The 25,891-nt window shown below is 41.0% G+C and overlaps 7 protein-coding genes across 8 annotated transcripts; 3 read left to right on the forward strand and 4 right to left on the reverse strand.

Moving 5' to 3' along the window:
- The first annotated feature begins 305 nt into the window (after positions 1-305).
- On the forward strand, positions 306-2,927 carry psenen (presenilin enhancer, gamma-secretase subunit). Its single transcript, XM_026293482.1, has 4 exons — positions 306-416; positions 717-795; positions 1,007-1,111; positions 1,919-2,927. The coding sequence occupies exons 2-4, from the start codon at positions 735-737 to the stop codon at positions 2,056-2,058; spliced, it is 306 nt and encodes a 101-aa protein (XP_026149267.1). The 5' UTR covers positions 306-416; positions 717-734; the 3' UTR covers positions 2,059-2,927.
- A 725-nt stretch (positions 2,928-3,652) lies between these two features.
- On the forward strand, positions 3,653-4,740 carry hspb6 (heat shock protein, alpha-crystallin-related, b6). Its single transcript, XM_026293481.2, has 4 exons — positions 3,653-3,875; positions 3,970-4,127; positions 4,361-4,483; positions 4,580-4,740. Exons 2-4 carry the CDS (start codon positions 3,972-3,974, stop codon positions 4,733-4,735), a joined length of 435 nt encoding a protein of 144 aa, XP_026149266.1. The 5' UTR covers positions 3,653-3,875; positions 3,970-3,971; the 3' UTR covers positions 4,736-4,740.
- A 333-nt stretch (positions 4,741-5,073) lies between these two features.
- proser3 (proline and serine rich 3) lies at positions 5,074-9,638 on the reverse strand. Its single transcript, XM_026294174.2, has 13 exons — positions 9,271-9,638; positions 9,089-9,200; positions 8,759-8,997; positions 8,435-8,586; positions 8,255-8,337; positions 7,520-7,605; positions 7,307-7,440; positions 6,866-7,133; positions 6,336-6,818; positions 6,071-6,263; positions 5,674-5,845; positions 5,353-5,434; positions 5,074-5,228 (listed from the first exon to the last, which is right to left on the reverse strand). Exons 1-13 carry the CDS (start codon positions 9,279-9,281, stop codon positions 5,186-5,188), a joined length of 2,058 nt encoding a protein of 685 aa, XP_026149959.1. The 5' UTR covers positions 9,282-9,638; the 3' UTR covers positions 5,074-5,185.
- A 222-nt stretch (positions 9,639-9,860) lies between these two features.
- On the forward strand, positions 9,861-13,339 carry lin37 (lin-37 DREAM MuvB core complex component). The gene is made up of 9 exons (XM_026293477.1): positions 9,861-10,230; positions 10,775-10,850; positions 10,930-10,980; positions 11,094-11,123; positions 11,339-11,424; positions 11,571-11,731; positions 12,312-12,443; positions 12,600-12,673; positions 12,892-13,339. Exons 1-9 carry the CDS (start codon positions 10,197-10,199, stop codon positions 12,977-12,979), a joined length of 732 nt encoding a protein of 243 aa, XP_026149262.1. The 5' UTR covers positions 9,861-10,196; the 3' UTR covers positions 12,980-13,339.
- An 837-nt stretch (positions 13,340-14,176) lies between these two features.
- On the reverse strand, positions 14,177-16,227 carry LOC113122264 (C3a anaphylatoxin chemotactic receptor-like). The gene is made up of 2 exons (XM_026293469.1): positions 15,924-16,227; positions 14,177-15,654 (listed from the first exon to the last, which is right to left on the reverse strand). Exons 1-2 carry the CDS (start codon positions 15,931-15,933, stop codon positions 14,549-14,551), a joined length of 1,116 nt encoding a protein of 371 aa, XP_026149254.1. The 5' UTR covers positions 15,934-16,227; the 3' UTR covers positions 14,177-14,548.
- Positions 16,228-16,359: 132 nt separating this feature from the next.
- On the reverse strand, positions 16,360-19,658 carry LOC113122276 (chymotrypsin-like protease CTRL-1). The gene is given in 8 exon segments (XM_026293485.1): positions 16,360-16,690; positions 17,339-17,469; positions 17,657-17,837; positions 17,941-18,022; positions 19,043-19,122; positions 19,244-19,347; positions 19,503-19,550; positions 19,553-19,658. Coding segments are annotated over 8 exon segments (879 nt in total). The 5' UTR covers positions 19,644-19,658; the 3' UTR covers positions 16,360-16,528.
- Positions 19,659-21,517: 1,859 nt separating this feature from the next.
- LOC113122253 (heat shock cognate 71 kDa protein-like) lies at positions 21,518-25,722 on the reverse strand. 2 transcript variants are annotated; one of them, XM_026293452.1, is made up of 9 exons: positions 25,571-25,722; positions 24,415-24,620; positions 24,097-24,302; positions 23,821-23,973; positions 23,192-23,747; positions 22,858-23,060; positions 22,533-22,731; positions 22,212-22,444; positions 21,518-22,030 (listed from the first exon to the last, which is right to left on the reverse strand). In XM_026293452.1, exons 2-9 carry the CDS (start codon positions 24,617-24,619, stop codon positions 21,845-21,847), a joined length of 1,941 nt encoding a protein of 646 aa, XP_026149237.1. In that variant the 5' UTR covers position 24,620; positions 25,571-25,722; the 3' UTR covers positions 21,518-21,844. The 2 variants fall into 2 exon arrangements, with proteins under 2 accessions (XP_026149237.1, XP_026149238.1); XM_026293453.1 differs by having other exon boundaries at positions 25,559-25,699.
- Between the last annotated feature and the right edge of the window lie 169 nt (positions 25,723-25,891).

A 25,891-nucleotide genomic window follows, 5' to 3' on the forward strand; every position in this document is an offset into this window, starting at 1 on the left:
GCATTAGAGGACACATTAGAAAATTAACAGTAATAAACACTAACTCTCAATATCAATCAATAATAATTTCATCTTAACAAAAAAATATATCAGCAGTAGCAGCATTTGTTTTTCTGCTGAGACCTCTAATATCTCAGATTTGCTCAGTAAACAAAATGGCCAGACAATTTGAGGTCTATCTATCTGCAGCACAGACTCATCAGTCAATCCGTTTTATTGTAGACCGCTTTTTTGTCACGCATGTCACGCACAGTAGGGGGCGCTATGCAGTTCAGGTCGACGTGTATTTGCCATAACAACATTGACAAACAAAAAAAGGTGACGAAGAAGAACGTGATCTGGCAGCAGAAGGAGGAAGTGTTTATATTTTGTTAAATTTTTGACGAAACTCTGACTATTGGGATTTTAAATACCAGGTAGATGTTAATGTGTTTAACTATGGTCCATTAAAAACATTATAAAAACGACCCGGCTCAGAATCTGGCGGCTGGTGTAAAATAACAGTTAGAGTACTCGGAACAGCTAAGCTAACGTGATGCTAACGTTAGCAATGTGAATTTGGACTGAGGCTGCTTTGTTGTCTTGATATGTGCACAGATTTAAGATTACTTTGTTCAGTCGTCTCAACTTCAGTGGATACTCTTGTCTTGGTCGTAGACATCACCACAAACACTTTTGACTTATCTTCAGCTTGTTCTGCATTTTTTTTTCATCAGGTTTGACACAAACTCACAATGAACCTGGAGCGACTGCCCAATGAGGAGAAACTCAGCCTATGCAGAAAATATTATTTGGGTGAGAATCCTTTAAAATGAATCATGACATATTAACTACCAAGTGCTGGTATAATTATTTACACTCTTACCTCTTCCTCTTTGGGTTGTAAGTGCTGGATAAATTGAGGTAGTCTGCATCCATAAGTTCTGTAATTATATTAAAATGTTCTGATGTTGTAGTGTTCAATAGGATCTTCATGGATGTTTTTTTTTCCATGTTTTGATCTAAGGTGGCTTCGCATTTCTCCCGTTCCTTTGGCTGGTCAATGTTGTTTGGTTTTTCCGGGAGGCCTTTGTAAAGCCAGCCTACACCGAACAGCTCCAGATAAAAACTTGTAAGTATCAGAACTTTAATAATATATAGATGAACCTAGAAACATTTTGATTAATGTTCATACTTTGTACTTTCCCTCATTAGACATGACGTGTATTCAGCACTTACAGGACTCGATATATTCACCTATTATTAAGTTTGTCCATGTTTTAGGAGATCACTAAAAACCATTTGACTCAATAGGAAGAACATGAGTTTAGCTATGATTTTATATATTATAGAAAAGGATGCTGAGGTTAGAGCTGCCAGGAAGGAGGCCTAGAGGAAGACCAAAGAGGAGGTTCTTGGATGTAGTGAAGGAGGACATGAGGATAGTTGGTGTGGGTGAGGAGGATACAGAGGATAGGGTTAAATGGAGGCAGATGATTGGCTGTGGTGACCCCTGAAGGGAGCAGCCCAAAGGAGAAGAAGAAGAGAGAAGATGATTGTTTACATAATGATATTATATATATTAAGTTAAGTCAGTGGGATTGTCACAATATTTAACATAGTGTATATTGGCCATCTCTATTGCAAGGCCGATAAAGTAGGACAAAATATAAGTCACACATTTTGGGCTAACCCTTATTCACAGACACCAACTAGAAATTAAGATGACGAATGCCATTCTGATATTTTTGGTTTAAAGAACAAAATATTTATCTGCAAAAATTTGTGCCACTGTGTTGACTTTATAAAATAGAATCAAAGAGTATGTTGGGGATTTTATTGACTGTAGTTTTCAGAGAAAGCTTCAGAACATGATATGAAGCATTTGTGTGTATCAGTTGTTATATTGCTAAGCTGTTTTTGTGTGTGTTTCATCCAGATGTGAAGCGGTCAGCACTGGGCTTGCTGTTATGGGTAACAGTACTCACCACCTGGATCACTATTTTCCAGCACTACAGAGCCGAGTGGGGGGAAGTGGGAGATTACCTTTCCTTTACAATTCCACTGGGAATTCCTTGAAACGCATTATTATTATCTTTTGAAATTAATGATCCAGTATCATTATATTGGATCATTTGGACCAACAAATTTTCCTTTGTCAACTACATGATTGAATGAAAATCACTAAGTAGTCCCTTATGTTTTCAAAAGGATTTTTTTTGTGCTTTTCAGACATCTGAGAAACTTCTTTGGTTAGATAGTGTAGTCTAACTGGTCTTGTATAGCAAGGTTAACTGTCATGACAGTATTTTACAGCATATAATAGTGAAACTGGATGTGCATTGAGGTTTATTGTGGAGGCTAGATCGTGTACCTACATCTATTTTTACTTGTGTGTGAATGATGAATTAAAAATATATCCACATGTTAAATTTGCACTATTTTGACTTCATGTACTTAACTTAGCACGTGAGCCAGCATTAGAGGTAGCAGATATCTATCTATCAGTCTATATGGATGAATAGTTTGCATTACTGCATAAGTCTTGTAAAGTCTGGACAATCACTGACTGGCGCCTGTTGTGAAACACAATAACTTGATCCCTCCAAATGGTACCATTTCCCTGTCGTCCTATATGAGTCACAACATAATCACAGCCATTTTTAGCAACGCCAGTCGCAGCTTAAGTGACAGGTTCTGTGTTACTAAGAGGGAGAGCATGTGCCACTATCCATAACTGTTGACCTTACTAGCCTGTGCCAAGAACAAGTAGTATCTGGCACGTGCAGTACCTGTTATGGTGCATAGTTGTGATCTAAATTATATAACCCTGTCATGCACAGTGTATATTGTTTTCAGGTGTTTTGTATTTTATTCGTCTGTACAGAGACTGAAATAGGCAGAAATACATTTAACAAAGAACTATAAATGCAGTTTTAAGCACTTCATTTTGCTGCACTATATTTCAGAGGTAAATACTTCACTATATTAATTTGACAGCTAGTTATTGGTCTCTTTACAGTTAAAGATTTTATATACAAAACATACAATACACCAAGTGGTGCCTATCTCCCCTCAGGCCAGCTGCCACGTTAAGGCATTATTTATGTATTAATTATTAAAACACAACGAGGCCTATAGCTGATAAGGCTTATGTACTTTTACACGAAGATGGACTGCAGGACCTTAATTTGCAATGTTTGTTAATGAGAGGTTTTTAAAATGTCAGTATTTTAAATTGAAGCATGGCTGCTTTTACTTAAGTGATCTGAATACTTCCATCCAGTCAGTAATGCCAGAATGAGTGATGAGGGGCTTTTTAGTAGCAGTACACGTGTGGTGCCATGTGTCTTGAATCCCTGCTGTCACTGTCTGTCTGGCATCAGCTCACAGGCCAACAACCTCGTGTTTTGAACCTATTTTTGGATAGATATTGTTTAAAAACTGGGCTTAAGGACATATATAGGTAATAGGTCTGATTACTATACATGATCAGTCCGCTTGTACGTATGGGCACCATCAACCCTCTCAAGAATAACCTGTAGATTACACTGTTGGTAATGACTAATAAACACCTTAATGCAGAATAAGCCGGCAACAGCTGAGTCATTCTTCCCAAAACAACACAGTGATCCACGTGGCCTTGCTTGGACATCCAGTGGTACGCGTTAGTCCAGAACATAACAGAAGCAAGGTGCCCCACTGTGAATTCCCAGCTCATTATGCAACTCCAGTATAAAACACACAGACACACACCGTAACTGTCCAACACCCAGAGGGAGAGGAGCTGGACAGGCGCAGCAGATCATCACTTTACCTTATTCAGGACTCAACACAAGCAGTTGCCAGAGGCTCTTTTTCCCGTGTGCACAAACTTGGATAGAGTTTGTCAAGAGGTAAGTTCTTTATCCCTTGTAGTCTGACATGCTGTAGCCTCAACTGCTATCAAGTCAGCTTTCTCTCCCTTTTTTTAAACTTTCTATCGATTAGAAATGGACTTCATCCTGTCACCCACTCTGCCAGCTGGTGGTATCCCATGGGAGAAGGTTTTACCACCTCTTATTCCTCGGCTGAATGGGACTTATGGACAATATAACTGGTCACCGAAAATAATTATCCCGGAGACTGACACGACCAGCTCTGCAGAGGTATGCCATTTTCACTTCCTAAGCTGGCTAAGTATCAGAAATGTTAAAAAGGTAAACCTGGTAGTTGATTGCATTCGTTTCAGTTCAATAGACATGCATGAAAACAATGCCTGATAGACTTTTGCAATGGCAACCTGTTCATCCACTCTATTGGGATTTACTGGATATTTGCTGTGCTTTGCTGTCATTTATTTCTATACCATAATATAAACGATTGTGACTCACTGTGGTAGGTGAACTGTGATGATACCGGATTTACGGTTCAAGTTGATGTGAAGTACTTCAACCCAGAGGATCTAGTGGTCAAAGTAATAGGAGACTTTGTAGAAGTGCAAGGAAAGCATGAAGAAAAAAAGGTTGGTATTCTGGAAGGAACATTGCTGGATGATGAAGGTCAAGTGTGTCATCCTCTAAACATGAATTCCTTATTCCTCTCTATGATTTGTTTGAAGCATGGTCCAGGTTTTACAACACGCCAGTTTAACCGCCGCTACCGCATCCCAAAGGGAGTGGACACCATGGCTTTGGAGTCAGCGGTTTCTCCAGAGGGCATCCTGATCATATCTGCACCAATGCTGCAAACAGAGAACTCCAGATGCCTGGCCTAATCACATTCACACCAAAATATCAAATCTCAGCATGTTCACCGTTTATGACAACAGATGGAACAGTGGCCTTTTTGAACACACAGACACACAAGTGATTTTAGGCTCCTCCATACACAGCAACACTCAGTGTGTGTCAAAACACATATTTGTTATGTTCCTGGCACTGTTCTAATGTTCCCCTGCTCCCTGTGGTTTGTATATACTGCAGTGCTATTACTCATCTATCTTACATAATGTCCAGGCTTTGTAAATATTCTGTGTTCACATAGCTGCTTCTCTTTGTGTAACTTTTGTAAAATGCACTGTATTTTGATTGTGATTAATGATGTGCACAAACATATCTCCAAACTCTTTAATGTGGAAATAATTATTTATAAAAAAAACTACAAATATATTTTATTTCTTTAGAAAAATAAAAAAGTTACTACATGAAATGCTTCTTGCCAGTGTTCATGTGACTTGCAGGAAATCATTGAGCAGAGAGTCCACTTCTCTGAAAGGAAAACAGAGATTGTTTTTTCTGGAATTTAGGGTGTTGTGTTTAGATGAGTCTAATAACACTATTTATGTAAATGATGAGCATTGGACCAGCTGAGTAATTATATTTAGGTTTTTACCTGATCTGCTCCTTTACCCATTTTCTCTGTTTGCGAAGAACTTGTAGTAAAGGATCATCTTCAAACTCCTTTTCATCAGAATCTGAAAATAATGCAATATTATCAGCATGTACAGGCATGTTGACCTCTAAGTGCAGTGTGTACTTAAGATTCAACATGGATCACAAATGTTACCACAGACGAACAGCTTGCACAAAACAATTAGAGGGTTTTGACTGCAACTTCTTAAGATGCTGTGAATGGAAACTATTCCTGTCAGGATCTATTTTCCACAGTAAACTACAGGCCAAAGGTTGGCGCTCTGTGCTACAATGAGCTCACCTTCAGCCTCTTGCAGCAGCTGTGAAATGACCTCCACAGAGTTCTGTGCATTGCAAGGAGGGACTGGGGATTGTGGACGTGCAGAGGACGAGCAAGGAGGAGAAACCAAGGAGACAGGAGTCCTCTGTGCAGGAGATGAATCCGCCTTAGGGAACAATACCTCTGAAACTACCTGTCAGGGTCCAATAGGAACATCCTACTGATTAATGCAGTTTTTATTTACCATAATGACATTGTACATCAACATCACATCATGATGTATGACAGGTAAATATACAAAACGGGCACAGTGATGGCAGCAACTTGTATTAGTCAAACTACATGGAGAGCATGAAAGAAATCAATCTGAGAAGCACTGAAGGCAGTAAAAACCTTTGCAGCTCATGTGCATGCTGACCTGTCCTAAAGCACTGTGGACTGGAGAAGACGGTGTTGCATGATCACCAGTGCAGCTCTCACTGAGAAACTCCTGACTGCTCTGGGTTTGATGCTGCTCTGCCCATGGTTTGACCTTCTTGGGAGGTCTCTGATGTGAAGAGCTCCTGTTTGTAGGATGATGTCCATCAGAACATTTTCTATCCATAGTATATCTGCAGAAAAAGGTAATTCATTAAGCGTTCAGACTTGAAGTTTGTGCACTCTGTGTATGCTTTGATGATCACCTTGTCAGTTTATTTTGCTTCTTAATGGACGATGCCGTCTTCTTCTCATTCTTCTCTGACTCTTTCGTCTGAGCTTCCTTTTTCTTGTTTCTCTCAGAGCTTTTGAGGTGATGAGGCCACTCCCCTCCTCCAGAGCCAGATGAAGCGGGTGGTGAAGATGAGCCATGGTCATGAGTAGGCTCATCAGTGGTGCTTCCAGGGACTTCGGTCTTTTTACAAACTCTGGCCTGAGACTCATCTAATGTTTGTGAAATGTTGTGTTGCTTGATAGCATGAGATGACTGGATGGGACAGGGTAAGACATCACAGAGAAAATGCATGTGGGCAGGAACATGGGCAATGGTCTGGGGTTGAGAGATGGAAGTGCCAGAGACAACATAGGCAGGAGAGGGAGGTGGATCTGAAGCTGGGGGACCTGGTCCAGGAGCTTCTTTGGTTTTTGGCTCTGGAGGTTTTTGTGAGAATTCAGGGGGTTTGAGTACTCTGAAAAATATAGGAAATTCAAATAATTTTGTACATTTGGAATAAGCAAATAGAAAAAATGTATCACCATGATTCCAACCTTATAAGCCAGTCCACTGGCTGAGGGGTGGCTTAAACTGGGGGGCTGCAAGTTAAATGTAGCGCCGTGAAGGCTGTAGTGTTGAAAAGACTGGGGCCGCTCCCTGGCCTGCTCCATCTTTCTCCTTAAACGCCACTGAAACAAGATGTCCTCTTCTGGTCGTGTGGGGGTCACCAAAGGAGGAAGGATGAATTTGTGGGAGGACACAGCTTGAACTGGGTCTGATCTGGTTATCACTAAAAATGTTCACAAACACGGTGCAAAATAACATTGACATGGAAATACAGATAAAACCCCAGTTATTAAAAAAACAACAACCATATGTTACAAACTACATAAGACAATATAAAAGTGCACACTAAAAGAGAAAAACAATAAAAGTGTTTTCTCCTCCAGACTCTTGTCTTACCAGTAGCAGGTTTTAATAAACTAGGAATCAAAGGTCTTCGCACTGGCTCATCCAGGCTGACTGGAGGAGAGAAATCTGAAGACCCAACACCCTCTGAGCTGACAGGGATAGATCCGTCACTCAGAGCACATTCACTGTTAGAAAGACAACAGGTTACTTACAACTAAAGAAGTTCATTATCCATCATCAGTGTTACATTTCTGGTCTTCATACCCTTTTAGCAGGAGTCTGCTGGCCCTTTCTTGAAGCTGTAGTAGCTCTGTGTCATCAAACTCACCCTGGGAAATGTCTGAAAGCATCTGTTACAGAAAACAGACAAAACCACTTAATAAGTGACAGATTAAATATTAAGTATGGAGTAAATCAGTAAGACTGTATAATAACAGTTGCCTATGTACTTTTAACTTGTCTTTTATTATTGTAAAGCACTTTGAATTGTTCTGTGTATGAATTGTGCTATATAAATAAACTTGCCTTGCCTAGCATATGGGTATAAAAGTCTAACCAGTCACATTATTTGGCCTCATATGGCAAATAAAGTATAGCAATGTGCTCATATAGTTTTGTGATGGTGGGGTGATACATTTGACATGAGCAGGTTCAATAAACCATAGAAGTATGAAACAGGACTGGTAAAGGATGGTTTTTCAGCCATTCAGTAAACAGAGGTTTCCAAATGGACATGTGGTGTGCTGGTGAAATGCAAATATTTATATGCACACTTCGTCGGAATAAGGCCCCACTCCTGCAGACATTCTGGTCACGAGGGATTCAGTCAAATGTTGCATAATAGGGATGTTGCAGGCCCACTAATCCATTTTAAAAACACATTTGTAGGCAAATTCAAAATTTTCCTACAAACAATACACCTGTTATTTCTTCTCGGTAATGAAAGACAACACAGACTAAATAGTGACTCATCCCCAGTATATTCACAAACACACTCACACTGAGGGATCCTCTGCATGGGGAAAGGGATCTGTCACGTTGTCCCTGTCCGGCTGGGCTGCAAACGGCAGGGTGGTTGTCATCTTTCAGAGAATGAACGGGATCTGTTTAGATGAAGGGATTCCACAGAAAGGGTGCTTTCTACGTCAAATCAGATAAAGATAGAAAAATAACGTATACCTTTGTCTGTTGCTTTAGTTGGTGTTGAACTTGGGGGTAAAGATGAGGATGACATCCACCAAAAAGGCAGGCGCTCATCCTCAGGGGCAGAAGTCATCTGCTGTCGCTCTTCTCGACTCTGCGGTTCTCCGTGTCGAAAGCGTTCTATATATCTGCAAATGTCAATACTTGTTATGTGTGGTCTTTCACACAGATGAATAATAAAAAGAAGCACCGATCAGTTTCTTTCAGCATCCAGTTTTCTTATGAGTTGCCATCACATTGTCATGTTTGGCACTGATACTTTTCAGGGTGTAGTCTTAACTCTGTGAAACTAAAACATACTTTGCCAACACTGAATCCTGCTGACCGCCCAGCTCAGAGGAAACTGTGGCTTTCCTCGCTCTTTCAAACTGTTTGGATGATTCTACGTCAGATGAGGTTGTCGTGCTGCCAGGAGACGTGGAGGGCCAGGACTCTGTAAAAACAGGCTGCTCATCTGCAAAACAGCGGTCGTGGCTCTCTGGGCTACGACGCTGTATCTGTGGACTGGATCTCTGGTTTGAACGTACAGGACTCAAAGTCTGCAAAAGAGAAATAGTGGGTGATCCCGACTGTGTTAAGCGACTTAATAAGGCAACACTGGAATCAGATATTTCTTGCAGTAAATCCTACAGTTTCTTTTCTTTTTCTCTTTGACAGGGCCTGGTTGCGGGATGGGTGGTAGTGTGTCTTCCCCACCCTGGATGCTGGCTGGAAGGGGTTCTTCCTCGTGAACACAGGAGCACTGTGAAAACAACACATATGAGTACATGTAATTACTGATGATAGTACCAGGGGACTATTTTTCTACTTACCTGGATTTCATAATAACCTTTAGTGCTTCACAGGTGACTGATGACAGGACACAGGCAGGATGCACAGTAGAGGTTCTTACTTTATGCCTGATCCTGAGCTCTTTGACTCCAAATCACAGCCGGATCGATGTGTCTGACTGACTGGGTGACTTAACGTTAGATCTCAGTGTTTTAGAAGTTAACGTTACCGAGTTGACTTGTTCTGCCAAACATAAAATAAAGTTACCATAGAACCAAACGACACAAGTTGTCCATAAAATAACTAATTAGGTTGTTAGAGTTTGCATGTCGAAGCGATATTCACCAAACGAGAACAACGTTTTTACTGAAAACACGATTCATCTGCTCTAATTCAATAATAATACACAAATTACCAACATGGATGAAACCAACGGAAGCGTCACTGTTTATTCGGATCGTTATTTACTACACGACATCCAGCCAATGGGCAACGAGTTTAATTTGATTGACATAGAATTAAACCAATCACGTAGGAGGCCCTCACTTCACAAGGGCCAATCAATTGATAGGAAACCGGCAGCGCGCGGAAGAGGAAAGTCCACAAAGGCTACGCGTTCGTCCAAAACAAGCTAAGTTAGCAACGGTAGCTTGAGCTAATCGGCGCCACCATCCGATATAACTGATAATAAAACGATTAGTCTGTAGTGTCGGCCGACTGAGCGTGTGGAACCAGCTTAGGCAGCTAATTTGTTGTAGTGAGTAAACACAGATAAAAGTGGCTTCGTTTAACGCTATCCAGTGTTTGTGCTAACGCAGACAGTAGCTAGCTCGTAGAGAGCGATCTTAACGGCAGGTAGTTAGCTCACCTTAACCGTACGTGCTGCGTTAGTGTCGTTAAGTAACGCGTCGTTATCAGCCAGAAGACACTGAATTTCCTTTAAATATAAGTCTGAACGGTGGCGATAATGCATCACGTCAAGATCAAGACTGAAAGGCCAGGTAAGAGGTGACCCCGACCCCCCTCAGCACTAAGGTCATGTTGGGTCGAGGTCATTGCATTTGACAACATAGTCTACCTGAAATCATGAATGCACTATAATCCAGATCTCACTATAAATGTTAACACATTAACACTGACATGGAAATACAGATTAAAACCCCAGTTATTAAAGCAAACAACAACCATATGTTACAAACTACATAAGACGATATAAAAGTGCACACTAGAAGAGAAAAACAATAAAAGTGTTTTCTCCTCCAGACTCTTGTCTTACCAGTAGCAGATTTTAATAAACTAGGAATCAAAGGTCTTCGCACTGGCTCATCCAGGCTGACTGGAGGAGAGAAATCTGAAGACCCAACACCCTCTGAGCTGACAGGGATAGATCCGTCACTCAGAGCACATTCACTGTTAGAAAGACAACAGGTTACTTACAACTAAAGAAGTTCATTATCCATCATCAGTGTTACATTTCTGGTCTTCATACCCGTGATTGATTCATGTTAAATTAAAGCCTCCACCTCAACTTTATTACTTTTGCAGATTTAGAGGCGAGTGGTGCACGGAGCAGATTGGATGCTGTGTTAAAGGGGTTGGTGGAGAAGAGTGAAAATGAAAGGTCCGTAAAGTTTTTATGTGTGTAGTTTCGTGATTGCTTTTCAGACAAACTACATATCTTTTTATTTTATTTTAAACAGGGAGCAAAATGAGGGTGATCCTGGAAAAATATCAGCCGACCCTTCAAATAAGTATGACTTCAATTGGTGTTGTAAACTCAGCTTTAATCTGTTATTTTATTTCACAATATGAGTATAAAGATCTTTTTTTTTTTTAAACTGTATTTTCCACCTGTCCCTTTCAGAGATTTGTCTCCATCATCTGCTGGAAAAAGGTATTTTTCAAATTGAGCTGAAAGTAACTCAAAAATATTTCCACATTTTAATTTGTGGGAGGAAAAAGAAAACATTATTCTTTGGTACTGCCTGGTCAATGAGTTTATCATTTTACATTGAATTACTAGTCTGCACACAACAGCAGCTTAAAAAAGACGTGAAAAGCAGTAACTGGATTTGCGATAAAGGTTTCTTCCTTTTGAATTTTTTTCAGACCCTCAGCTCGTTTTCCTCAGCACCGACGGAAGAAGAGAAAAGAGATGGATGAGGGAATACCGGAGAGTAATCAGCACAAACAAAGTAAACCATAAATTATGACAATAATCCACCAATAAAGTTCATGTGAAGTATTTATCTGTTTTATCACTGTGATCACTTTGCCTTTTGCTTCTTAGTAAAATTAACACTTGTTTTCTGTCTTTTTTCTGTCGTTTTACCTTCTCTAGACGCTTACATTATTAAGTTGTTTGACCGCAGTGTGGATCTTGCTCAGTTCAACACCAGCACCCCATTGTATCCTATCTGCCGAGCCTGGATGAGAAACAATCCTTCTGTTCGAGAGCCAGCTGTTTCCCCAAGCCCCCCACACAGCATGGTAGAGGAAGAGGTGAGGCCAAACGGTTAACGTTGAATAACTTTTTTTTTTTTTTCCAAACATTACACAGAAGTTATGAGTTTACCCACCAGGAGAATAGGGACACTACCACATCTGTATAGGTTTTTATGCATGGTCTTATTTCCTTTATTGTAAATTGTTAAAATACAAACTGCCTTGTGTGACAAAGTCTAATAATGGTGGACAGGAAACAGAGTAACATTATAAGCCACTAACATCACTCTGCCTCTGACCAGTATAAGGGAACTATCTTATGACTAAGCAGTATAAAATTGCTAATGAGGACAGGACATTGCCTGAAAGTGATGCTGTAACTATCAATATGCTTAAGCACAGTATGGTAAATATATAGTAAAGCTATATGTGGATGCCCTTATGGCAGAGTAATAGAAGTGTCTGTGTTTAACTTATGTGACAAAGTGAGTTTGTCGTTTGAGGACAGGCTTCTGAGTATTTCAGTTGCAATGATTTCAACACTGCTAACAAAACATCACACCCCACCCCCTCTCAATCTTGGTGTTTGGGGAGATTTATTGATGCATTCTGTTTTCCAAATTTCTTTCTTTGACAGGTCACAGACATGATCAATGGTAAAGGTCAGAATGTGTATAGACTTCCTCCTCCGACCCCTTGTCCCGTCAGTAGCTCTGGTGAACCCATCAATCTCAGGATCCCACAGACAGAAAAACCCACTGCTACCAAGGTGCTGTACAATATGTATATGAAGATTATTGATGGTGATTTGTCTACTTGTTGTTATAAAATTTGACTCATCTATTTTTACATCCCATTTCTTAGTTTAAAAATTATCTAATCAACTGCAACTAACTGAACCTCAACATTTTGGTTTCATCCACAGTTAACAGATTCAGTTCCTGTTACAAGTTCCCTTATATGTGACCACATGGAACGGTGGAAAAAGATAAGGCAAAAGTGTGTTTGATTCAATTTTTTTTTATTAAGTAACTTGTGCCATTGTTTGGTTTGCAAAAAAAGTAATTTTAACAGAAAAGTACTTGTAACCTGCATCAATATATTGTCTTAATACAGTGTTTGCAAGCTTGAGCTTTGAAGAAACCACTGGAACATGTAAAGGATTGGAAAGAGTTGAGCTGACATTGGTTGGTGTTTTTTTGTTTTTGTTTTTTTAGATGGAAGGAGTGTTCCAACAAGAACCAGTTGAGGTATGGCGAGAGTATCAAGGTCCTTAAGGAAATGAAGGAGCTCTACGATCGCTAACTGGGTATTTTGTAGCTCTCCCCGATGAAATGGACTCTGTGCAGTTGTAATGGAACCACAGTGTAGCAGTGTTTGAATATACCTGCCGTCTGCATAGTCAGACTGCATTAATTGAACCCGGAGCCTTAAATAGACCAAGTGTCCTATGCATTGGAGAAATACTACTTTGAAGGATCTTCATGTATCTTGCAGTTTGATGTGTGCAGAATGTCATAAGGTGTGATCTGGGACTATTTATATCCATAAAGATTCTGTGTAGATGTTTGACTAAAGTTGTTCATCACTAGTATTTTTCCAGAAAATTGACATGTGCATGTTAAACATTAAGATGAATTAAAATCCAGTGTGGTGTTGTCTGTATCCAGGTGCTTTTTTAATTTCAACACATAGAATTAAAAAAAAACAAAATCGAGGTGCATCTTAGAGGGCCCATAAGAGCCTGTAGATATCAAACATGATTCTTTTGACATGCATGAAGTGGCATGTAAGTCAGCTATAAGCCAGATGTCAAGTAATCTGAAATTTTTTGCAATTACATTTTAGGTTCTCACGACAATTGTTAGTTAATAAACACTTAATTAAAAGTATGTCCTATGTTTTAATGTGGATGAATTGCAGCTACAGGAGTTAGAGTGCAGCTTGAAGAGCTCGTCTTCACCACACTGGGTTTGATATAGAAATGCCTAAGGTGAAAGTGCTGACTGTGTGTGGTGCCATTTACACGAGACCCCAAATGTGGTAATTGAAACCTTGTCCATACATATGTATCTACACAGTTTTACTGTGTGAACCCACTATGTGTCTCTGATCTGTTTGCATCAGGCTGCATTGTTCTTGGTGCTGCTGGATGATATGAGCTGTTGCATTAAAGGTCAGGTAGCCTCCCATGTATTCTGCACTGGCATTTAAATCTAATGAGCTGGAGCACAGTGATAAACACCAAGTGCAGAATGTGTTCTGTATTTGTGTAGGTCATTTTCTGAGTATGTAAAAAGTGAAACAGCACACCCTGTGTATGGCAGCTGTTAGAAAGCAGAATGTTTATATTAGGAACTTTGCATTAGATGAGTGTGAAATCTCTAGTTCATTTACCACAGCCTGTTTTCAACACATGGAAGCCCAACAAATGCTAAATTAACAGTAAGATAAATCTAAAAGAGAAGAGTCTATAATGTAATCAATGTCAAAAATATCCTGTTTCACATCAGCATTTCTTTATTTTTAGTGGCATCCCATAATGTTTTTGTTGACTGTACTGAAAAGCATAAAAGTCAACTAATAAAATGTCATCAACAGTATCATAGGTGCTTCTATTCATATACAATTAGCTTGAGCATGAACAAATAAGCTGCAGCTTCTAAAGTTTACATACATTTTTACAAACATATTTATCAAATGAACTACAGTAAATTCCACATCTGATCGCACACGGTACTAAAGGCTTGACTTTAAGTTAGTTTTAGCTATAGGTTATTCATGTATGCATCTTGGTCAGCAGGTGTACTTCCTGACTTACATGTGGAATGTTAACCTTTGGTCGCTTTGCATCACCTGACAGGTGTGGACGTCTTAATCAGCGGACGTTGTCTCTCTCTCACCGTTGAAAACCTGCGTTTCTGCGCATTTTGAGGAAGTGGTCGTGCTTTTTTCCGCAGGTGCAGAAGATTCTGACTTTCGGGAAGTCCATGTGAAGTGTGACGACATGGACCGAGACGACATAAATGACAGGTGGTCCTCGGCCAGGGCGCTCTCTAGGACAAAACAGATGGACTGCTTCAGCTTCTTCTGGAACTCGTCACACAGGAAAACGTAGAGAATGGGGTTCAGGCAGCTGTTTGCGAAAGCCAGACTGATAGTCAGAGGACCTATAATCCTAATAATCCTCTGTAAACTCTGGGGGGCACCGTTTAATTCCATAAAATGCACAACATGGTAGGGCAGCCAGCAGATGAAGAACGCAAAGATGATAGAGAAAATAATACGACGAGATCTGTGTCTCCTTGTGCGCTGCACGCGTCCTGCACGGACACTTATAGCGGTGTAAGACACCAATATCACCATGAAGGGCACGAAGAAGCCCATAACGAAGCGGAAAATGCCGAGACTCCAGTATTGTGACTTAGATCCAGAGTATGAACAGTAGGTCTTCACCCCTTTGATCTTCAAATCACGAAAAGTGGCATAGGGTATGCTGCAGACCACAGCAGCCACCCACACTGCAGCGCTTATCAGCTGAGCTTTGCGCACAGTGCGCTTGTTTTGCGCCCAGACCACCACCCAGATGGACAGGCAGCGGTCCACACTTATGACCGTCAGAAGAAAGATGCTGGCAAACATATTGACTACAACCACGAAGTTGAAGAGCTTACACATGAAATGCCCAAAAGGCCAGTGGTTCCCCTGGGAGGCAGAAATTATCCAGAAAATCAGAAAGGCAGTAAAGAAGCAGTCTGCCAGGGCCAAGTTGAGAAACCAGACTGAGTTCACGGTTCTCTTCATCCTGAAGCCTGTCACGTAGATGACCAAACCATTTCCCAGAGTGCCAACTATAAATATTACACAGTAGATCACCACAGAGACCATGCGTATATTCCTAACAATGTTATCCAGCTCAAGTGGGGAGGAAGAGGTGTTATCACTCTTGATAATGCCACCTGGGGTGGAAGTGGTGTTATCTAATGAAAGACAAAGAAATGTGTTATTACTTTTCTAACTGACTCATTTTTTAACATGCACTGAGGAAAAAAAAAACAGGCTCATCTAATGAGATTATGCACTAAGATACATGAGTTTTTAATCACTGCCTTAGAGGTCAAAAAATAAAATGCATTTTCCACTTCATTCAATTTCTGCTGTGAAAATACAACCTATGAAGTCAGTTGGCAACAGATGATACTAGGACACGTTTCTGTTTAAGCAGCTTTAAAGTAATGCAGGATCTTACCTTTTGTCATTTTTCTGTCTTTATTCTAAGGTGATGCCTTATTCTCTACTCCTGATTACTTCTCCTTCTCAGCTCATGCAGCTGCTAGTGAGAGAGTGTGTCTGCTCGGTCTGACTTTGTGGCAAGTTATGTGCACAGGAAGTAGACAAAACTATAGGAACACCTCATTAAGATGCAGTCCATCAAGACTGCACAATCTATTTACTGAAACTGACTGAGAGCACCGATGATGTGGTCACAACAGTCAAGCTTCACATGAGGTGATGCTTATTGTCAGTGTCCATTCTATTGACTTACATTCATTTCCTGGAGATGCAACAAAACCTAAACAGTTCCCAAAAGCCAACCTTAACCCAAAGGTTTATACTTACACTAACTGTATGGGTCACACTTCAGCCTGTTAGGTTAAAATTGAAGTCGATCATGAAACCAGCACTAGTTTTCTTAAGTTTTATGGTTTATTCATGTTTCTTCAGAAAGTGGTTGCCAACAGTCATAGTCGGTAGAAATAGCAGCAGAGTGAGGAGCAGGAAAGGTCATGAAGTCATGAAAAGAATGAAAGATGCACGTTCGTGTGTAGTGCAGGTTTTATAGGTGTTTTCACATTAGTTGGAAGAAACGATCTGGTTGATCCAGTTGCGAAGGTAGGATACACGGGCGTACACGGCAGGGGCGCGCACGTTGCAGTTAGACGTACCCCAGGACACAATACCCACAAGGGACCAAACTCCATTGTACTCACAGACCAGGGGGCCACCAGAGTCACCCTAAAATGAGACATACACATTTTTCAGATTGACCTTTAAGAACGTGCATGGGATCATATCGTAGAATAAAACCTTGGACCATGCATGATATTGCTTCACAGTTACTGCCTAATACAGGATGTTGGCTGGTCTGACTTTTTCTAATGTACCAAAAAACAGGAAGGCAAATATGCAGCAATCATCACTCAACATTGTTGAGTAAGAGGGCAGAAAATTTATAGTCGGACAAACCAGACAAATAGTTTGATCCAGTATGTTTTTCTGTTTGCCTTTTTCAAACTCTATAAATTGATATTTTATATATTTAGTTAAAGGAACTGAACTACTAACCAAAACATTATCAATTTAGATGTGAATGTTATTTAAAATGTTTAAAAAAGTTATTCGCTTGAAAATGATTTTCCTTTCATTTAAAACAGTTTATCAATCATAATCAATTGATTTTTAACATTACTATTGATGAAAAATGATTATATACAGATGGGATACATCAATAATTTTTCACTTCCACATGTCTAAAAATAAGCAGTTAATTATTATTATAGGCTATACTTCTCATCATGTTTTGGTCTGTACTGACTTGCAGCTGATCAGTGTTTTGACTTATTTTCTTACAAATGAGTATTTGGGCTTTGAAATGGTTGTTACCTGACAAGATGACACTCCAGAGGCTCCGGCACAGATCATGGCATCAGTAATTCTGCTTTGACCCCAGTACTGCTTGCACTGAGCAGGGCTGAGCAGAGGCAGGGCGGTCTGCTGGAGGTACCGGGGACTTGCTGAGAACGAGAAGAAAAGGAAATGAGACTCGCTGGGCCAGTGGATTTTGTTATGGAGGTATGATGAAAATTTAGCGGTACCTTTATATTTTTTATGGAAATGTAGCTGTTCAGGTCTGTGGGTGTGTTTATGTCTGTTTGTAAATTTGTTATGTGTGTGAGGCTTTCAGAGCAGTCTCACACTCACAGGTTTGGCCTGTCTTGCCCCAGCCAGTGGTGACACATGTAGTTCCAGAGGGGATGTTGGTGCTGGAGGAGGCCAAACACACGGGAGAGACACGGGATGTCATCTGTACTGGGGAGGACAGCTTCAGAAGGGTTATGTCATTGTTGAAGTTCTGGGCGTTGTAGAAGGGGTGAGTGAAGGCCTGGATGGATCAGAATGAAATATAACGCAATTTGGCTTCTTTACAGGTGAAGGCTTACATTTGTACAATGAGAAATTCTTTGATGTATTATGATGTTGCTTACCTTGAAAATGGACTTGACCTGAATTGGCTCAGTGTTGGACTGACGATCATGTTCTCCCAGAATAACACGGTGATTTCCTGCACTGTAGAGGGTAATAACAGACAGGAGACTTAGGTTTTTAGGCCCCATTACAGCACTGACACTGCACTCATCAAGGTGACGAATGATATTCGTCTGAACACTGACGCTGGCAGAGTCTCTGTCTTCTGCTGGATCTGGATTGGATCTGATTTTGAGACAGTGGACCATGTGATCCTGTTACCAAGATTAGAAGACTGGATAGGCATCTCTGATACTGCGCTTAAATGGTTTAAATCATATCTTGAAGACTGTAAGCACTATGTCTCAGACCAAATGGTGTTAACATATGGGGTCCCCCGGGGGTTCATCCTTGGACCCCTTCTGTTCAATATTTACGTTTCCTTTAGGCCAGTTATTGTGCAGCAATAATGTGTACTACCATAACTATGCAGATGACACTCAGATTTACGTACTGTATCACTCACAGCTGGTGAATATGGACCAGTTGATTCACTGTGTCACTGCATGTTGCTGTGCTGCAGTACATTCAGAACGCTGCTGCTCGGGTCCTGACTAGAACCAGAAAGTACAACCACATTACTCCTTTTTTCAGATCTCTGCACTGGCTTCCTGTCGCTCAGAGAATAGACTTTAAAACAGCACTGCTTGTGTATAAGTCTCTTCATGGCTCAGCACCACAGTACATCTCTGACATGTTGATGCCATATGAACCATCTCAAACTCTGAGAACATCAAGGACAGGCCTTCAGGACTAAACATGGAGAAGCAGCGTTTCAGTTTTATGCAGCTAAAATCTGGAATAATCTTCCTGATGACGTTAGACAGGCCTCATCTCTGGCAATGTTCAAGTCCAAGCTACAAACTTTTCTTTTTAGCTCAGCATATGAGAACTGAAAGTGTTTTAACTGCATTCATTCCCCTTGAATTACATTTTTATTAATTTAGTTTTTTTTTTTTTTTTAATTTCTGTTTAAGCACTCTGAATTACTCTGTGTATGAGTTGTGCCTTGCCAGAGATGGCAATGTTGGAATTTTTTTGGAAAAAAAAAAAGATTCTTACGACACACGACAGTGAGCAGCAGTGACAACCCAGTACTGGTTGATCAGGGATCCTCCACAGAAATGGAATCCAGTACCATCCTTGGAATGGAAAGATGATTATTTATTTATAAGCTATTCTTAGTTATATTTTGTTCCATCTGAATTAAACAGAGGTCGTAGCAAAACTACAGTGAGTGTTAAGAGTGCCTTTTTAGGCTACCTGAAGTGAGACCTGCCAGGGCCAGGAGCCAGACACAGCAGTCTGCCCATTTACAATCTTGTTGTATCCACTCACTTGGGGCTTTATAGCAGGCACCCCACACCCTGAGGCCAAATTAAAAATTCAAAGAAAAACAAAATTTTTATAGCCTGCAACAATCACAAGAATGATACCTACAATTACTACGACACTGTTACAAACATCTTTCTACAGATAAAAGCATCGTCTGATATTAAGATATTAACTACAAGTGACTCACCAAGTGCAGAAACCACAAGAGCAAAACAACTGATTAGCAAGAGCATGGCCTATTTTGGTCGGGATTCACCTTCCTGAGTTGCAGCTGTGCCGGATACTGGCTTTTATATGTGCACCTAACACTCTTGACCTTCAGTTCCATGTGTAATGTAAGGTACTCACCACTCCAACAGGTACGACAGTCTGGGAAGAGAACATCTGGTGATAAGCACCTGAACTGAAAACACTGAAACACGTAGTCTTATCCTGATGTTTATTCTTTTCTTGTGCACGTGACTTTAAGCAGACACATTCTTGCATAATAAAAGCTCAGTTTTCTTTAATTGAACAATAAACATGTTCGTCAACTAATTAGTATTTTTTTGCACCACATTCAGGATGTTAAGATGCATAGGCCCTTGCTTGCATGTTTCAGAAAAAGGGGAAAATGCTGTAAATAAATGCTTCATTGGAACGGTGCATATTTTTAAGTGGTAACATTTCCTTTTTAGACTAGCTTATACACAGGAAAAATGATAGTGATCACAACCACTGTGGTCTAGGAACCTATTTATATGCAGCACATTTAAATAACAACTGTTTGAATATGAAGCTGCAAGAAAAGGTTTTTGCACTATCGGCAAGTTTCTTTTGCACGTTTTTCATATCTGATCTTTGCTAAAGTTACAGATATCAACCAGCACAATCATTCTAAGTTGATCTTGATCTTTAATATCTTTACTCAACACACCTGTTAACTACACAAAGTGATGCTGGGCAAAGTATTAGAAACTGTTTTAATAACTGGTTGAATCCATTTTTGGCAGAAATAAGTTCAAGCAAGTGCTTTTTGTAGCCGTGGAAGACCTGCACAACATTAAGGAGGAATTTTGTGTTCTTCAGCTCAGCCATGTTCTTAGGATGTCTGGTGTAAATGGGTGTCATGAGGACATACCATAGCCAGAATGTGGATTTTGTGTTTCTGAAGCTATTCTGTGGTAGATTTACTTTGATGTGTAGGAGCATTGTTGTGTGTAAGTGAGAGGGACTCAAGTAGAACGGTGAGGTTACAGGGAGAAGAGGTGAAGAAGGTGGAGGATTTTAAGTACCTAGGGTCAACAGTCCAGAGCAACGGAGAGTGTGGAAAAGAAGTGAAGAGACGTGTGCAAGCAGGTTGGAATGGGTGGAGGAAAGTGTCAGGTGTGATGTGTGACAAAAGAGTGTCAGCAAAAATGAAAGGAAAGGTGTACAAGACAGTGGTGAGACCAGCAATGTTGTCTGGTTTAGAGACAGTGGCACTGAGACAGGAGGCAGAGCTGGAGGTAGCAGAGCTGAAGATGTTGAGGTTCTCTCTGGGAGTGACGAGGATGGATAGGATCAGGAATGAGGACATCAGAGGGACAGCTCATGTTAGATGGTTTGGAGAAAAAGCCAACGAAGCCAGATTGAGATGGTTTGGACATGTTCAGAGGAGGGACAGTGAATACATTGGTAAAAGGATGCTGAGGTTAGAGCTGCCAGGAAAGAGGCCTAGAGGAAGACCAAAGAGGAGGTTCTTGGATGTAGTGAAGGAGGACATGAGGATAGTTGGTGTGGGTGAGGAGGATACAGAGGATAGGGTTAAATGGAGGCAGATGATTGGCTGTGGTGACCCCTGAAGGGAGCAGCCCAAAGGAGAAGAAGTGTAGGAGCATTGTCTTATATACCACATTTCTACGCTCAAATGCAGTCAAAGTGGTTTTGCACTATTTGCCCATTCAATTCAATTCAATTCAATTCAATTTTATTTGTATAGCGCCAAATCACAATACAAATCATCTCAAGGCACTTTACAAAAACTAAAACTAAAAACCCAACAATTCCCTTATGAGCAAGCACTAACCACCAACCCTTTATTTAGTTCATGGTCAACCTGCCGAGACACAGCCATTATATCACCCAGCTTCTTCTGAGCCTCTTGGAGCCAGTATTATTACATTTTCTTGCTACTGTACTGTAAGTAACGATATTTAAAATATAGACCACAAGAAGCAGAGCGCTTTTTCCAGTCAGAATCCCAGTGATGGTCTTTATTCATGAAATCTTAGGAAATAATGTAACAGATAAAAATAAATGACTTTTGAGAGTTGTCAGGCAAATCATGAATGGAGACTTATGAAGACAACAACTATGATTATGTGTTAGATGACTGAAGTGTGTGTGAGTGTCAGATTTAGTTCCTTAGATTTTCTAAATATTTTATCAAGATTTCACCTGCAAATAAGCCTGTGATGTAATATTTGCTGGATGCATATTCCAGCTTAGAATAACTTTAAGGTTTGTACAAGTGGATGTTGGGATCTGAAGCAAAGAAATCTGCACTGTTCAGTCAACCTCTTCAATAGTTGGGCCAGAGGAGGAGCCACCTCCAGCTCCACCAGGGAAGCCACCAGGCATCCCACCAGGCATCCCACCAGGCATCCCACCACCCTGGTAGAGCTTCGAGATGATGGGGTTGCACACCTTCTCTAGTTCTTTCTGCTGATGATCGTACTCTTCCTTCTCTGCCATCTAGGTAACAAAAGGGACAAAGAGACTGACACACTGAGACAGAAGACCTGGCTGGGTATAAAAATATGTGACGTTGTTGTAATATTTAATAATTATTGATGTTAATATTTCTGTATTTAGAACATCAGTCAAAAAGAATCTTTATATGTCCTCTATCTTGACTTATGTGGATTTTTTTTACCTGGTTTCTGTCCAGCCAGGCAATTACTTCGTTGCACTTGTCCACAATGGTCTTCTTGTCCTCAGGGCTGAGCTTGTCTTTGAGCTTCTCGTCTTCCACGGTGCTCTTCATGTTGAAGGCCAGAGATTCGAGGGAGTTCTTGGCTGTGACTTTATCTCTCTGAGCCTCGTCCTCAGTCCTAAACTGCTCAGCCTCCTGCACCATGCGCTCAATCTCCTCCTTGCTCAACCGCCCTATGGAAGGAAGAAATACAGAGCTCTGTCCAATATTTATTTATTTTTAACGCTCCTGATTTAATGATTACTTAATATGGTCGTCTACCTTTGTCATTGGTGATGGTGATCTTGTTTTCCTTTCCTGTGCTTTTGTCCACTGCAGATACATTGAGAATGCCATTGGCATCAATGTCAAAGGTCACCTCAATCTGAGGGACCCCTCTGGGAGCAGGTGGAATGCCAGTCAGCTCAAACTTGCCCAAGATATTATTATCCTTGGTCATGGCTCTCTCGCCTTCATAAACCTGAAAACAACAGCTTAAATCAAATTCTGATGCCTCTGTGAAAACTTTCAGTAATGACAGAAACACACTTGGGCAATAGAGAGTGAAGTGTTATTTGTATAGTACTTTATTGGAAAGTTGCTGTACCTGAATAAGCACACCAGGTTGGTTGTCTGAGTAGGTGGTAAAGGTCTGGGTTTGTTTGGTGGGGATGGTGGTGTTCCTTTTGATAAGGACAGTCATTACTCCCCCAGCAGTCTCAATTCCCAGCGACAGGGGCGTGACATCCAGCAGGAGCAGGTCCTGTACGTTCTCAGACTTATCACCAGCCAAGATGGCTGCCTGCACAGCTGTGGAGTTTCCAAAAGGTGAAACTACTGCCACAGATTTAACATAAACCATTTGTCTGGACAGGCTTTTATACTAAAATACTGATATTAGCACAAAAAGGTATAAACCTAAATGCTGTGGAAATGCCCACCTGCACCATAGGCCACGGCCTCATCGGGGTTGATGCTCTTATTAAGATCGCGGCCATTAAAGAAATCTTGCAGCAGCTTCTGAATCTTGGGGATTCTTGTGGAGCCACCCACCAGGACGACGTCATGGATCTGCGTCTTGTCCATCTTGGCATCCCTCAGAGCCTTCTCCACGGGCTCAAGAGTCCCACGGAACAGGTCTGCATTTAGCTCTTCAAAACGGGCCCTGGTTATGGAAGTATAGAAGTCTGTTCCTTCATAGAGTGAGTCGATCTCAATGCTAGCCTGAGTGCTGCTGGAGAGGGTACGTTTAGCACGCTCACATGCTGTGCGCAGACGACGCACGGCTCGCTTGTTGTTGTTGATCTCCTTTTTGAACTTGCGCTTGAACTCAGCAATGAAATGGTTAACCATGCGGTTGTCAAAGTCCTCACCACCCAAATGAGTGTCACCAGCTGTGGCCTTGACCTCAAAGATGCCATCCTCAATAGTCAGGATTGACACATCAAAAGTACCTCCTCCGAGGTCAAAGATAAGGACGTTACGTTCAGTGCCAACCTTTAATAAATTGTAAGGATTTGTAACAGGAACATAAAATAGCTTAAAGTTTATACTGAATGTGCTTAGTTACCTTTTTGTCCAGGCCATAAGCGATGGCTGCAGCGGTAGGCTCATTGATGATGCGCAGCACATTAAGCCCAGAGATGGTTCCTGCATCTTTGGTGGCTTGACGCTGGGAGTCGTTGAAGTAAGCAGGTACCGTGATAACTGCATTTGTGACAGACTGTAAAGAAAGCATGAGTCAGTAAATTGCATGTGTGTGCTCACATTATTCTGCTTTCACAGTGTCTTCTGCATAAACCAAATGACCCATCATGAATGGTATTATACACTTGTTATTAACTACCTTTCCGAGATAAGCTTCAGCGATCTCCTTCATCTTGGTGAGCACCATTGAGGAAATCTCCTCAGCATAGAAGGTCTTGATCTCACCCTTATATTCAACCTCCACCTTCGGTTTGGATGAGTCATTGACAACCTTGAAGGGCCAGTGCTTCATGTCTGACTGCACCACGGGGTCGTCAAACTTGCGACCAATCAGGCGCTTGGCATCTGAAAGAAAAACAAACATTATATTTTAGGTCATATTATCCACAGTGTAAACACAGCTAAATAAAAACTGTTATGGAGAATAAAGAAATGAATTAGGTGGTGCAGTCCTTACCAAAAACAGTGTTGGATGGATTCATGGCCACCTGGTTCTTGGCAGCATCTCCAATCAGTCTCTCTGTATCTGTGAAAGCCACATAGCTGGGTGTGGTCCTGTTTCCCTGGTCATTGGCAATGATCTCCACTTTGCCATGCTGAAATATGCCCACACAGGAATATGTGGTACCCAGATCAATACCTACTGCTGGTCCTTTAGACATCCTAGATAAACAGGAGAACAAGCGCATGTATTCATCATTACAGAAGAAACGCTTTTCTGATGTTTACTGTGGTAATTATGCTGCATTCTTATTATTTAAAAACATGTTTGTATTTACACAGGTGTAGACAGACACTTCTTTATTATTATATATGTCCAGGTGGTTGAGTGGCATCCATGATACTTAAACAACCCACTGACACTTGACACCACAGGACTGGATTATGTCACACTGCCCTTTAATCACCTCTCAGCAGCAGAACACTGCAGGCTGAGGCTGCTGTGAGGCCACTGACCATGCAATAGTGATCTGTGTGTCGATTTTTCCAACAGCTGACCTCAGATAGTTTACGGCGACTATAAAAAGTATCAGCATATCTATATGGCAATAAGTGCAAGTCCAGAGACCATAGTGAGCAGGTTCATTATAAAACAAGGGGCTTGATGACACACTATATAGAGCTTAAAGTTTCAGTAACAGACACAAAAAAGCCTCTTGGTACCACATGTCTAGGGGCTGTGCTCGTGCAAAACCAGCAGACTGTGGCAGGAAACTGAGCACCTCTACGAAGAGCGAAAACATACATCTGTGTACACTGTACCACGCATGAGACTTCATTGGTTCAAGTTTAATGCTTTTTAAATGATCTGTCTTTGCCCTGTATGTTTAATAAGAGAAAGTAGAAACTTCTTTGCTATTTGGTTGTGCAACCCAGACCAGAAAAATGCTGACACAGTGTTTCACTGCTTTCTAAACCCTCACTGTGACAAATGAATCAGAAAAACTATCACTAGGCATCCACTATGTGTTTTTTTCCCCAGGGATCCAACTTCAGCTGACCATGCAAATCGTGCAAGCCTCATTTTTTGGCAGTTAAGCTGTTAAAGGCACAAACAGGACAAAGTATGAAGCCAGGCCGGCCGACGCAGTGCTTCTTACAGAAGGTGTTACCTTGTGGCGTCAGATGTTCGAGACTTCAGAGTTACTGAGTTACAGTGGATCTTTGTTTTGTGAGCTCCTCTCCAGGACTCCTGGCAGGCGGACTAAGGGAGCGAGCATCTGCTTCCCTGTGTATATAAAGCTCTGTGCAGGGTGTCAGGTGACTCCACCAAGGAAAGTTCTAGGCCCATTTCACTGACTGGGTTTACTTGGAAAACAACAAGCATGCTGCTGCTATCTCAGTAGCTCTGTGCTAGTTAAACAAATCAAAGTAAAATTTCTAAATGTCAACTGATAAGAGAAATGATCTGACATCATTTCAGATTTTCATCA

This window comes from Mastacembelus armatus, chromosome 16, assembly GCF_900324485.2.
Source record: "Mastacembelus armatus chromosome 16, fMasArm1.2, whole genome shotgun sequence".
Taxonomy (NCBI): domain Eukaryota; kingdom Metazoa; phylum Chordata; class Actinopteri; order Synbranchiformes; family Mastacembelidae; genus Mastacembelus; species Mastacembelus armatus.